General features: G+C 39.3%; 1 protein-coding gene across 1 annotated transcript; it reads right to left on the bottom strand.

Moving 5' to 3' along the window:
- Positions 1–736: 736 nt before the first annotated feature.
- LOC121320853 (coiled-coil domain-containing protein 81-like) lies at positions 737–14490 on the bottom strand. The gene is made up of 15 exons (XM_041259567.1): positions 13862–14490; positions 12909–12970; positions 12209–12362; positions 11419–11675; positions 10730–10812; positions 10335–10444; positions 9925–10042; positions 8271–8397; positions 6252–6398; positions 5836–5940; positions 5145–5314; positions 3899–3977; positions 2256–2482; positions 1911–2036; positions 737–1755 (listed from the first exon to the last, which is right to left on the bottom strand). The coding sequence occupies exons 1-15, from the start codon at positions 13938–13940 to the stop codon at positions 1617–1619; spliced, it is 1983 nt and encodes a 660-aa protein (XP_041115501.1). The 5' UTR covers positions 13941–14490; the 3' UTR covers positions 737–1616.
- Positions 14491–14989: the final 499 nt, after the last annotated feature.

Genomic DNA, 14989 nt, shown 5'->3' with positions numbered 1-14989 from the left:
GAGGGGTCTACTGGATGAGAACACCATCAGAGTAAGAAATGGGCTGAAATCAGGCTGTGACTTGAACTCAGCCAACAGTGGCATTGTTACACGAGAGCAGTTAAATAGAAAATACCAGGCTACTAGTTTACTCCCAGTTTCCTTTTTGAATGTTGTGCATAAAGTCTTTGGAGCAGGGAATAGTTTTTAAAAAGCACAATCAATGATGAAGTGAAAATCTCTAACAGGTCTCGAGCATCCTATATTCTCACAGCTGGGTGCTATATTGCCCTTTTTAAAATACAATTAAAAAATACAGTAAAAACAGTCAATCTCAAAATAGGGCTTCAGACTATGGCTGTTCATTTATATACAGTATGTATACTAGAATTTAATTTTATGACCCGAACCTTAGCATTTAATTACCAAGAATTATTACTGGGAAACCAATAAACTCTAATCATTATTATGTCACGGCCCCATTGGAACCTATAGCAACAATTACAGTTATGTGTAGATCTGACCCTCAGAATATCAATGACAAAAAATTTGAAATGATTAAACCACAACAGAATCTACATAAACAGATTAAATACGTCAACACATCAGCTTTTTGTCTTTTTTTTTTTTTTAAATACAGATTTAATGACTTCTGTTTCTAAATGTTTGGATGCTATCACTAATCAATTTGCGAGTGTATTTTTTCTTGTACTCTTTATATGACAGACACAACTCAGTTTGCTTACAGGCCTGACACAACAAAGAGTGACGAGAAATACACTGTCAACTTGATTAGAGGTAGCCACCGAACACTTCTAAACATACATTAACATGCACGGACAAGCAGGTCTTCGGCTCTAAACCCCATTGAGATGGTATGGCACGAACTGAAGAGGTTTGTGAGGAATGAATGGAAACCAACCAGCAAGGAGCAGCTAGTGGACAGGAGCAAGCATTTCTGACTGATGCACCTCAGTGTTGCCAGCTGTAATCGCTACATCCAATAACGGTGGTCTGTCCGGACATTAAGATAAATGGGTACAATAATCAATCAATCAATCTTTATTTTGTACAGCGCCTTTCATAGTGGACCAATAAGGTACTGCCGTGTTGGTTGCAAGCAATAACAATGGACTTGTGAATGTAATACCTAATATCTTGCTTACTGTAAATGTCTGATTTGATCAAAAAAAGTTAAGTCTGTTCATGGAAATGTTTGTTGTAGGCTGCTGAGAAGTTAAACAAAAATACAAGCCTATACTGCTTTAGTCACATTTATTGTATTTTAACATTAGTTCAATGATTCCAGTTCACTACGCAAACAGAACAGAATATTTTCTTCAAATCACCATGACTCCGTGGGATAATTATAGAAACTGATTAATTAAACTTTGAACATAATCTAAAAAATCCAGTCATCTGGAGAGTGTATTTTCTTGAGCGCCAAAATAATTGCATACTATTTGTAAACATAAAAAAAGCTAACCAGAAATAATTAAAAAAAAGAAAACCTTTGAATTTCACCAATAAATCAACACTAGAAATATTATGATCATGATTAACACAAAACATTGGGTTGGTATAAATCATCAGAAACTGTAATAAAGGGGAAGGGGTTATTTATTACTAGAATTGTTTTAAATCATTAACCGTGATCCCGGGATGTATCTGGATTCCATCCAGATATTGGATTCTCCGCAGTTGGTTGTGCGGCGTTTGCACCTATAGCAGCGTCCGTATTTTTGACATTGCTCCAATAACAGATGGCTACCAGACCTGGGGAAGAAAAACCAGTGAACCACATTAAGATGCAAACAGTACATTGGTATGGTGCCACATTTATGGCTAATCAAAACAGTATCCTGAGACTTCACCTGAAGCACAGAAAATGCTTGTTAAAGAAGTTACCACCATGGCCTATAAATTCTTACTTTCTGAACTGCTCCTCCTCCAAATCTCGTTGCCGCTTGGCCTCAGCGGTCTTAGCCCACGTCTCCTCCAGTGATGCCCGCCAGCTGCGCAGCTTGTCATAGTGAGCGACGCGGTCTGCAATCAGCCTGTGCAGATCAGCAGCACACAGGTAAGGAAAGCACTAGATTAATCAACATGAATGCACAATCCTTTTCACTATTAGATAATTTACAAATGTGGTTCACTCTCAGCTAAGCCATGTCTGCAATGGTATATAAGGACCTTCCACTTTTTCTCTAACCTCCATATTTTTTGACAGGTAAGTTTGTCCAAGGGGCTGAAGGTCCCTCCAATGATTCACTTACTCTTTCCTGTTTCTCTCAAGCATGTCCTGCTCTTTCTTCTGCTCCACAATGCGGTTAAGCAAGGCATCCCTCCTCTTCTTGGCAGACACCTCCAGCTGGTACCGATAAAGCTCGTGGGCACGTCGCCTCTGCTCCAGCAGCTTCTCGTCTGTCCAAACGGTGCTGCCAAAGATGGGATCCTCCAAGTTTGGCTCAACAGAGGGCAAACCATGAGCTTTTGTCTTCACCTACAGAAAAGCCAAGGGGCAGGGAAGAGTTGAGGTATGAGCAGCAGAAACACTACTTCTGAATCACAGCTTATTCTGATACCTTCTACCTAAGCCCCAAACCAGCTTTCAAGGTACAAGAAAGCAGACCCCTCCTGTGGTCCTCTTTTTGTTGTTTCCAGCATAAGTAAACTTTCAGTGGGGAGAAATGACCATTTAGTGCAGAATACATTAGTAGTCACAATGTTCAAACCAGTCCGGTTTCCTCTGTCACGGAGCAATTCGTCCATTACTGATTAACTGTGCTGTAACTACACTGAAGCTGCAATCCAGAATCACAATGATTAGTGACACACGAAACAGTTTAAGATGCTGTAAAAATGATCCCTGAAAGTAAATTAGCATACTCGTTTGTAACAGTCTTTCTAATATTAAAACATTTCTGTGACGTCACCCTCTGATCTTTTGATCGATTAATTATACAAATCTTCTAACTAAAAGTGGCTGAGTGGCTTTGAGGAGAAGGGGAGTGCGGGGCAGATATATTGTTGATTAACGAATCCACAGTTAGTGCTACAAATCCATAGAAAACTGCTGATTGGTGAACAAAACAAAAAACATTTTGCGCAACAATCATTTCGGCAATTAGTTAATTACAGTATTACACATTTCCAACGTAACACTTAAAGGGCTTGCAATGTCAGTTTAGCATTTCATATTGTTTGCTAAAAGTAATACATTTATTAACATAATGTAATAAAACATTTTTATAATTACAAATTGTGACAAAGCTTTTTTACTTCTAGTATAAGTATACTTATAGTATCAGGACGGCACCTATGTTTTTATTTGTTCCGCAGTCTCCGTTTTCCAGTGGGAAATGGCTTCTTTTAACAAGCAATGCAAAACTAAAATAAATCCAAGTCCTGTTCTGGAGCGCTAACTTCAGTCAGACCGCTAATCCGGTTTACTGACTTCAAATATCTTATTCACATATCACAGACTTAATATACTTTATTTTAACATGCACCGTATTCACTGACCTTATTGAACTGCAATAGTGACCACCAATGATATACTGTACATTGCCTTAAATCAGGGAAGACCAGTCAGTCATGGCGGGCCTGTCAACCCCAGGATTAACAGGTGAAATGAAATAATCAACTGCTAGAGTGGAGGTTTAATTGGCTCAATTCAACCATTTAGAACAGGGTTGGAACAAGACCAAGACTGGATCAGCCAACCCTGCCTATGTTTATCAAGTTGTGTATAATTACACTACATTCTTCCATATAGAAACATTCTGTGCGAAGAGCCGCTCAGGGTTTAAACTGAACATGGTGACTGTACAACAGGGATGAAAGTGTTAGAATTTCTGGTTGTTTTTTAAGAAAGCCCCTGTGTCTTTATCAATAACATTCAAATAGGTATTAATACCTGAGCATCCAATGCCTTTTGGTAGTTCATGGTTTTTTCAGCTTTATTCCTTAAATGCTGCTCTGTTTGGGCTGCTAAACTGAAAGAAACACAAAGAAAGTCTAAGCACATTTTCCCTCAATAAGACTTTACATATTACTGTGTTTCACCTTCTAATAAACATTTCTAGAACACAACATAACAATGTGCAACAAGGTGTGGTAAAACCACAGAAACACACCCCAGTGCTGTATCACCCCTCCATTTCAACCAGAAGAGTGCACTCTGAACAGTGCTGTATCACCACCCATTTCACCAGATTGAGTGCATTCTGAACAGTGCTGTATCACCCCTCCATTTCAACAGATTGAGTGCACTCTGATCAGTGCTGTATCACCACTCCATTTCAACAGATTGAGTGCACTCTGATCAGTGCTGTATCACCACTCCATTTCAACAGATTGACCAGAATGAGTACACTTTGAAAAACTCTTTCATGCCTTTTGTAATTGTTCCCAAGATAAGCACAATTTGGGGAAAAAACATTTCAGACATTTCTAGAGATTATTCTCTAGAATAATACAAAACATCCAAGATTTCTTCCTGCTTGGTTTAACCACATATGGCTACCCACATATTCAGTGCCACATCAATATCATCATCAATTTATGCCAAAAAACATATTTGAAATCCAACAAATCCCCTGATATACTGTATGTTAATACTACAGGATGACAAAGGAAGATGGCAGGCTTTATTACAAAATGGAAACCTCTCCTACATTATTTTCTTGATGTTAAAAAAATGATCTGAAGCTTCTATTTGAGTGTAAACAATGATCATTAAATGAACAAACCCAATATCTGCAGGATTTACTATATTATTGTAACGCTGCTGTTGTACAATCCTGTTTAGAATCATTATTATTGTTCACTGACTCGGTTTCAGTCAATTCCTATCGTAGGATGTGCTGTTTTATGTTATATTTTAAATAATTTAGGTAAGCAAGCTACCCCTGCAAAACATAAAACAAAAAACTAACTGCAAATGGAAACCCTGTAAAGTGTGGCTCGAGCACACTGGTAGGACAGAGCTTGCGCGTGCGTGTGTGTGTGTGTGTGCATGCGTGCGTGTGTGTGCGTTTAGTTTACAGTGAGCTGTCCTTTTCTGTATTACTTTGTTGACAACTAGAGAATTTTGTCCTCTCCATGTTGATTGTCTGTAATCTGCATTATGTATAAGCATGTATTAAAGAAATCTGTCTCACTCCTCTGCTAGCTGTGTTAGTTCGAGTCGGTCCAGAGACTCTTGGTCTTGTTTACTCTTGGCCTCTTTCTCTTTTTTCGCCTCTACTTGCAGGGACAGGCTCTGCTTGTACTCCTCCTGTCTGGGGAAGCGGCACAGCGTCCCGGGCCTCTTAGGGAAGATGTAGGAGCTCTGGAGGTAGAAACGAGACACGTCTGAGGGCAAATAATACAGACGTGAAAATTCCCTGAAACGGCTCATCATTCCAGCCTTACAAGCGGCTGAAGAGGAAGTTTCTCCACCAAAGCAAGCTTCAACCATGACATCCCATAATAACTCAGACTCCACCGCTATACATTCCATGATCGCCTAGTTACCACACTGCAGCAAATGAGTAGCAACTCTTTTAGGCACAGGCAGAGTTTACAGAGCCGTCCAAGATAGAACAGAGTTTGAAACTTTAAACAAATCACCATCAGAAGAAAAAGGTAACGTATTTGTTTATTGTCAGTTTCAATCATGAGCACATTTTTATCACATACCTAGTGATATGAGAACATAAGAAAATTTACGAACGAGAGGAGGCCATTTGGCCCATCTAAGCTCTGGTTCCTAGTAGCTGATTGAGCACAGAACTATGTTAATTTGGGCCTTAAGGATCCAAAACATGCAACTGATCAACTAATATTGTGAGTGAAAACATTTGACCTTACACTGAATGTAGGTTTTGCAGTTTTACTGGCTTTGATTGCTTCAGAGACTCCCAAATTGTAGGCTGCACTCTTCTTATTGTTTTCTCTTGCTGCCAGCATGTCATTCTGAGAATAAAGAAATGTGCAATGAGAATAGGTTAGTGAATTTGAGTGCAAGTCCAAGTCCTTAATTTTGCACCCAATCAACCAGCAGTACTGCACAGTCCATGAAAGCAGTCTTACAGGGAAGCATACAGGTCCACTGCAGCTGATAATTGTAACTCGGTTCAAAAGAATCACATCAAATGCATCCATAACTTTAAATAATCAACCATAAGAGTAGTACTAAAAAAAAACTTGGTAATAAAACGTATGCAGCAACATTGCAAAACGACAAAATACGGCCTCTAAATGTCCCATTGAATGCTTGTTCCAACCTGTTTCTTATCTAGGTAAGCCTGGTCTTTTAGTTGCTGGTACTGCATCAGCACTCTCTCTTCATCCTCTTGCTGACGCTTCCTCTCTTCGTGGAAATACACTGGCACATTCCTCCGGGCTCTCTGCATGCACAGGTAGCATAGCTCCTGCACAACACAAGAGCAGCCAGTCAGCACCCTCTCACAGCTTCACATAGCCCCAACCAAGCCTAACACCCTCCCTGAGATACAAGACCTGTTCTGCAAAGTTTTGTTCGGATTATGCAACACAGCATTTGTATAAACTGAACAGATATTAGAAGCCAAATTATTCAAAACTGCTGTTGCACATAAACTGTGTTTATTCAAATCTTGATCCCCTTAATGCCTGAATATAACCCTGTGTTCCACTGTATTAATTATCCAGTGTTTTTTTTGTTTATTGTTTTTTGTTTTTCAGAAAGGGCATGAAGCTTTTCTGTGCAAATAAACAATATTCACAGGGAATATGGGGCCTATGTTAGGTGGAGGTTGGTGGACACTGTAGACTATCCAAAGTATACCTAAATACTCAGAAAAGGCTTGCTTCCATCATACACCAATGTAGAGTACTGGTTGACAGTGGGGCTATAATCCCATGCCATGATGTCAGAGCCATGGCTGACTCACACCAGCTGATCACAACCAACCTGGAAATACTAGCTGCTCTCAAACCTGGGGGCAACAATTTTGCTGCAGAGGTAAAACAGATCTTTCCATTGGCATCCAAGTAGGAAACAGATATGGGATCCAGCCATTATTGTCCGGATTCCCAAAGACAAATCACATGCACTGAAGTTCTTTTCATTTATCAGCAATTCACCAGGTTTTCCCTGGGTGTGGATTTAAATATAAAAAGTGGGGTTTTGATTATTTGTATCAGTAGTTCAAAAGTGTTGTGGTAGAAAAGCTATGTTTCTGCAGCTTCAGAAGTGCACAACAGTTCAGCCAGCAGACTGTTACATAGCCACAATAAATACAGCCACGTCACAAGCACACACAGTGACCCAACACAAGCACGGATCCACATGTTTTAAAATCAGCACCGCTATAGTGGTCTCTCTCAAGGGCTGGGGCAGAGAAAACTAAAAGAAGGGATCACAGTGGCGCTGTCAAAAACAATGGGCTTCCAAAACAATGTTTTTTCAGTTCGGGAGTTTGCAGATTATCAAGATGAGCTGAGATGGGAAATCTGAGACGTGATGGGCAATATTTGCATCCACATTTCAAGTGCTTGTACATAACCGCTTTTTTTTCTTTTTTCTGCTGGATTTGCAAAAAAAAAACACCAACAAAACTAGGTATCATGGCTAAAATGGCTTAATTCTTACATTGCACAAAGGGTCAAATACTGTAACAGCTTCATTATTTTAAAATACTGTTTCATTGAATCTTGAAGTCAGATCTGAATTTTCCGCATGGCTGGTCTAGATTACTAAAAGAACAATCTGGCTGTAGTCTATACTGTTGATACACATTATTAATTAGATTTTCATGCATTTAATCTACCACAAAGCCTTCTTTTAAAACAAACAATGTCTTCCTGTTTCATGTTTAATTCTTTTTTTTTTTTTGGGGGGGGGGGGGGGGGGGGGGGGGGGGGGGGGGGTGGGGGGGGGGGGGGGGGGGGGGGGGGGGGGGGGGGGGGGGGGGGGGGGGGGGGGGGGGGGGGGGGTGGGGGGGTATAGTCGCAATAGAAAAGTTAAGAAATAATGTGCATTATACAGACAGGAAAGTATGTACAGTAGTTAACTGTGTAGATGCAATATTTCATTCCATCCAAACTGTAAATTGACTTAACATACTAGAAACAGCTGACAAACAGTACAGCTACAGTAAAAAGGTAATTTAAAGAACCCCAAGTAGGCAACCACACTTTCTATTCTCTTTGCAAAATGTTCATATTCTTTTCAGTCACTGTATTTTCATCTAGTTTCAGAATTTATGTTTTCATAACGATTAATGATCGAATGAAAGGCTTTCAGTGCTGCTTTGGTATACCTGTCCTGCTCTGCAGTGGTCAGCACAGGCAGTGACTGGGGTGCTCACTGCTCGTTTCGACGGGGGAGGCGTGCTCCCCTGCTGTTCTGTGTCATTGACTGCAGGAGGTGGGACTGGAGAGATCAGCCTGGGAAAAAATGAGACACGCAAATTCATTTGACCCATATCCTACACAGACTCAAATATGGCAATTCAGCTGTCATCAGAAGTGAAGTGAACTGTTTTACTGGTTACAAAACACTGCAACTTTGAAAATCCTCTTTGAGCTTTACAGTACATTATTCTTGTACTGGAATTATTCAGGGAAACAATGAAGTCTCAGTTTCCATCATGGTTGAAATTAAGAGGGCAGGGCAGGGAGGGTAGGTGCAAGTTGCTGGACTGTTTGCATTTTGCGTAGTCATGGCTGCCCACCCTGGCTCGTACAACTTTAATGAGGGCGGATCAGTCCCTGGGCTAATGACTTTCTCCTCTCACTTTACACAGAACAAAAGCAAGTGTTGAGTAAAGGTCAGGGAGGCACTTTGGAAACATGTGGAGCCTTTCCTGCCACTCCATTAAACATTGATCTGGAACACGTAACAGGAGCCCCAGCCAAGACCTCTTTATGCTTGGATTGTTACTTTCTCTCCTTGCCTGCCATGTGCAGCATAAGAAAACGGATCAGCCTACTGCCTGTCAGTGCTGGCTTTGTTTGCAGGAGCATCGCTTCCATTTAATACCCCCTGAAGAGGCTGTAAAGGATATTTATTGGTGATATTAGAGATGACAGGAAGAGAAAAACAGTAATCAGTTAGATGAGGATTTTACCATTTCCCTTGCCTTTGCTTCATTGCTTTATATTGCATCTGCTGATTGTCTGCACTGTACTCTTTATTACCCCCTGCAGAAGACTATGCCTGGCAACAAGGACAGAGTGGAGGTGAGCGCACTTAAAGACTGATAATGTAACATAATGTAACAGTTCCAGGGACCACTGCAGAGCAGGACAGGTCCCTGCATCTTTGTGCTTTCAGTGGAAAAAGAAACTCAAGCTTTTGAATGTTGATTTCCAAAAACTGACAGTGCTGACTCCACAAACTGAAAGTCCATTTACTTTCCATACCATAACACATGGGGGCGCACTTGCAGAACACTATGCTGGTAGTGGGTACCTAAGAATACAGTACTACTGCACGGTCAAAAACGAGCAATAGACTGTTAAATAAAATACTTATTCCTAGTTTGTTCTACACTCTGGGGAAAGCAAGGACTCATGTCTGTGTACAGTATAGGGGTAGCTGATTCCAGGTGAATATGTACAATAGTCATCTAATGAGTGACTAGCCTGGGGTATTCTTACGATTACAGAGCAAGTATCACCCATATGACCTGAAATCAGCAATTCTGTTTGCCACAAGTATTTTGTATTTAATCCTTATTCAAGCATTCTGCATTCTCAGCTAAATAACTGTTGTTCAGTGTTGTTTCTAAAAAGCTTGTTAGCAAATGCAAGCATTCTCATTTTTTACTTTTTGTTTCATGTTTAACAATTCATTAATTATTTCATGTATTACCAAATGTTGTACATGAGAATGGCCCTAAAATCAAGCCCTGATCTAAATGACTCCACCAGGCTTTGAACATAGCATCCCACATCCATCACAGGGCTTGCCTTTCCACTGGGGCTGTGTTCTTTATGCTCCTCTCCAGATCATCTGGCACACTGATCCCAGTCACTCTTGCTGGTGTCAATGTTTGCCTGGAGGGCAGCTGTCTGTTGCTGAGGGGCTCTGCAACACAAACCAAGCATCTCAGCATTGAACTACATTCTTATATTCATATGTACTATTGTGTTACTAAAGTCTGTATTTGGGTGCTGTTACTGAATATGATGATCACTGAGGGTCAACATATCACCTTTTTTGTGTGTCTTCTATTGTTTCACAGGCAATATTCATTATTAGAGCATAATAATGATTGTGGAATGTATGACAAGCAAGAAGACAAAGTAATTTAAAGGACAGTAAAATGAGATGTTGATGTAGAACGCAGACAGACAGACAGAAGACCCTGGTCACTCACCTCCTTTCACCGGTTCCTCTGTCACCTTTTCTTCTTCTCCTTCCCCTCCTGTGGCCATCTCTTTCCCCTCTTCTGGAACTGTCTCCATTCCCAGCTGCCCCAAATGAATCCTGAGTGGCAAAATACCCAGGATTCCCAGAATGGTGTCACAATTCAAAGACTAACCACAGGTAGCAGTACTGTAGCTACTTTCTTAGACCCTCATGAAAGGGATACAGAGCTTGCTATTTGTCACGCACACATTTGTGTAAAATTGACTTTCCCAGTACAGTATATGTTATACCTATATAGTTTAAAATAAAAGCAATAGATTTTGTGGCGGTGAACATGTAAATGGGGACGTTTAAATAATCAGAAAAGGGTGCAGAATCCCCTTTGCTGAAACAAAAGCTTACCTTGGAAGCAGGACTGTGTTGCTTGTGACTGGCCGTGCCTGTGACTCCCTCGCTGTTAACACAGAATCGCAGGTCCCTGGTCTCTGAGAAAACAAAACGTTTTCTTTTCTGATACTGTCGGGGTGTTGCAACATCTTAAGTCGACACAATAACTCCTTGTCTGCTACGCACTTCTATTAGCTCTATAGGTCTCATATGGGTTTGTATTTAATAGTATGATATAGATTAATACTTAGTTAAAGACATATATTTTTGGTTTCAAGCCACTTGCTTGGTCATTTCCCTTGGAAGGTGACATTTTCCCTACCCCTCCAATGGCTTCTTTCCTGTCATTAACCAATCAGCTGTTGCTTCTATTGCATGCTTTCAGCCAGTAAAGTTCTTTGACCCATAAGACAATGCAGAGTTAAAATGCCCCATGAAGTGCAGGTTTAACAGATATCCTGAAAACAAGGCATAGAAACCGAGAACTTTCTTTAACCTAAACTCGTACATATCATGTATTAAAATGAAAAACAAAAAACATGTTTGCAATAACAAGTAACATTTGAGACCTGTGTAGCCAAAGAAGTGCAAGAATTCTTTTGTTAACTACAATCACTCTTGCTGCTAAAATTGTTACTCAGCTGCTATTCTACACCTTTAACTCATTCCAACAATGAAGTCAAGACGCAACAGCTTAAGCTCACGTTTGAAAGAGCTTTGACCAAGCTGCCGCTACCGTCCATGGAGTTCAGAAAGTCCCGGTAAAACTTCATCTTGACTTTGCCCTCCCGGATAGAGATGACTCCGATGCCGTGGAAATAAAACAGGACGCTCCGCTTGAAGGCGATGGAGCGGGACAGGAGCAGAAGTGTCTCCCGCACACAGCCTTCCACCGTGTCCCGATCGAAAGGGCTCTCCAGGGACAGAGATGTGAAGTTCAGCTGGACCACGGGGACATCACCTGCCGAGGGAAAGGACTTACAAAATCACTGGGTCGCGTCAGGCTTTTACAAGGGAGACTGGATTCATGAAAAAGCCTTTCTTCTATGCAGAATAGGGTTCAAATCCAGCAGTGGTCCCACATTAGTTCTTAGAAGAAAAATAATAAAAAACATTTTTTTTTTTAAACTAAACACTATTTGGAACAGTTTGGCACAAAAAAGCTTTATTTTCAGGGCTGGACAGGGTGTAGTGTTAGAAGGCCCGAAATATACTTATGGAATTTTGCAGGAAGTTAGTGGAATCCCCACCCCTACCATGTCTACATCCAGTAGGACTGGATTGGGGCATTGGGACTTGACTGCTGTTTCTCCATATTAATCTAAATATGTCCTTTTACTCTCATCTACGTAACACAACGAGGCATACAGTAATGCAGTAACATGACAAGTTGTGGAATCCCAATGGAAGTGAATGTCAAGCTTGTCATATAAAACAGACCCATTGCCTAATGTGTTATTCACTGGGCATTGTTTTACAAAGAGGAGGTCTTACCTGCACAGAACAGTTTGGTTTGCTTTAGCCCATGAGTTTGTGCAAATTTTTCAGAAATCAGAAATATGGGTCTCTGAATTAAAATGGTTTTATTTCCCACATCGAGCTTTTGCTGTGAGAATGTAAAGGTCCCCAGTCCTGGAATACTGACACCCTGAAACAGAGATCAAAGGAAAATGATAATGAGGACACCAAACCATGATCAACAATCGTTCAGTAATAAACTATATTCCTAATTCTTCATTTACAGTACAGGAATATCATCAATTTGCAGAAAAGACGTAACCATCCAAAAATCTTGTTGAAACAATAGAGAAATGCTTTTCTACCTGACCATCAGCTCTTTAAATATCTCACTGGTTCACATAATTTAGCTTTTTTTTGGGGGGGGACAATTATAACCAAACAAGTTCTAACTATCTCAGTGCCTTACAAATCCTTCACTCAGTCCCAAAGGTTTGCATGACTAAAGCCCAACCCAAGGCTCTCTGGGTTATATTACTGGCTTGTAGTACATTGCACTGCAAGTAACAGCATAGAATAAAAAGTCTTCTATCAACTTGACTAGTAAAAGCAACAAGATATATTAATAACATAAATCCCCCTGCAAGTGATACATATACTGCTATAATAAATACCATGAATAGTTTAATCAAAGCTGGACAAGCCCCTCATAATGTGTCTTTGTACTGAATCTTACCTTCTGAAGGGACATCTGACGTTCAACAAATGCTGACACATTTGTCCAGATGCTGTCAACATCTAAAAAAAAATACAAATTATAGATGAGGAAAATGATGATATTACCACAATTGGAGAAAATAAATATGTGAAATAATGTATGTTTTGTTTTGTTTGAAAACATACATTCTTATAAATGTTATAATCTGAGACAAACGTACTTGTGCTTTAACGAGTAAGTACATACAATGACAATGCAAATTAATACATTTTGAACAAGGCAAAATATTGCATGAAGATTGTCAACACATTTTTTTCCAGAAATAACACTCCTTTTGTATAAATAATGGTAAATGTGTCCATATATATATATATATATATATATATATATATATATATATATATATATATATATATATATATATATATATATATATATCATCGATATAATCTGCCTTGATACACCCTACAAGTGAAATTCAAAAATTAACCCGAAATATAACTACTTACCAGGCACTATAGTTCCACCATCAGAATCGCAACAAAACGAAATTATCTTTACTAAACTACATGCTTATTGAAAACACAATTGTGTAAATAAATTATTCAAAAATGACTGTGAGAATTGGAGTGGGGGTCAATGATCTGCCTGGTAACCAAAACATTGCGCCCACACTACTGAAAATGCAAAAGACGGGAAAGCATTTTAGAGAATTTATTACTGTTTCTTTATTACTGTAACTGTAATATATATATATATATATATATATATATATATATATATATATATATATATATATATATATATTGTGTGTGTGTGTGTGTGTTGCTGTGCGTATATATTTACAATACTATATAAGGTAATACCAAATAAAACAGAGACCGCTACAGAACAAAGATAGTAATTTGCAAACAAAAACACACAAATAGTTAAACGAACAGCATCGAGACTCATGTGTTATACTCACTCACCATTATCCGAAATTCTAGAGAGAGTTGGGAAAGAACTTTTCCCAGTCTCTAAGTTCCCTGATATGAGCGTTTCAATCATGTTGGAAAAAAAAAAAAAAAAAAAAAAAAACACAATCTATCGGGGATGTGATGTAAATATTTTACATCTGCATTATTGACAATTTGCTTTTTTAGGACTTTCTACCATTAACCCACGATGTGTTCTCTTCCGTTTCAAACCACTCTGGTCCACTGCAGGGATTGCTCTCCGTCCCTGTCTCCAGGGGAGCAACCTCAAACATTTCACTGTTACCATGGGCGACGTCATAATAGAGCCTCCTCCTCCTCCTCTCAGCTACGCCCATATACGAGTGACACAATTGATTTTTTCCTTACAAAGCAGAACGTGTGATACGATGAAATTACAAATTTAAACATTGGATATATTGCACGTTCCAGCAGGCAAGCGCATCACAGACAGCGAAGCAATCCGCACACAGGCGGAGGAAGGGCGCGAACCCAGGACCTCTCGCACTAAAGCACTGCGCCGATACCGCTGTACAAGAGAATACGGTATAATAGTAGAAACTATTATACATTACTATAATAAGCACCATTTTTTTTTTCTGAAACGGGAGATCAATGAATCATAAGCCAGTTTGACAAATTCAGGTTTGTCCTAATAACTAAGAGTCGAGGAAAATACAAGTCGTAATTTATCTGTAGTCACTAAAAAAAAAAAAAAATCATCGTTATGTTTTTATAATAACTTCACAAAATAAATACAATAATAATTAAATAGTAATAGTTAGACAAACGGTTATACATGTTCATGTTATATGTTTACCAACATATATGTAAAAAGTTGTTCTAATGTATAGTTTAATGTATACTAAGTCTACTGGACAGGTTGTTTTAGTTTTTTTTTTTTTGGGGTGCAAATGTGATGCACTTTTTGCTATTGTTGTATAAGTCAATATAAAAATGTAACCGCTAGATGACTGCATTAAGGTGGATCTTTAAATAAAGCACTGCACTTTATTCATAAAGAGAACTGCAGGTTTCTCCTTTATTAGGCATGACTTAAACTAGTCTTAGCAGGGCTCTAAACATTTGAGTAAGCCTTTTATACATGTATAGGGGAACTTT

The sequence above is a fragment of the Polyodon spathula genome, chromosome 9 (genome assembly GCF_017654505.1).
Source record: "Polyodon spathula isolate WHYD16114869_AA chromosome 9, ASM1765450v1, whole genome shotgun sequence".
Taxonomy (NCBI): domain Eukaryota; kingdom Metazoa; phylum Chordata; class Actinopteri; order Acipenseriformes; family Polyodontidae; genus Polyodon; species Polyodon spathula.
Note: the sequence above shows the minus strand (reverse complement) of the source record. Positions and strands in the feature narration are given on the sequence as shown.

Bases quoted from the DNA above. Each gene is read 5' to 3' on its own strand.
- LOC121320853 (XM_041259567.1), bottom strand. From the start codon at position 13,940: ATGATTGAAACGCTCATATCAGGGAACTTAGAGACTGGGAAAAGTTCT. The intron at 10,813-11,418 runs GTGAGCTTAAGC...TTGTTTTCTCAG, and splicing joins TGGTCAAAGCTCTTTCAAAC to AGACCAGGGACCTGCGATTC. The intron at 2,483-3,898 runs GTATTAATACCT...GCTTTTCTGTAG, and splicing joins AAAAGGCATTGGATGCTCAG to GTGAAGACAAAAGCTCATGG.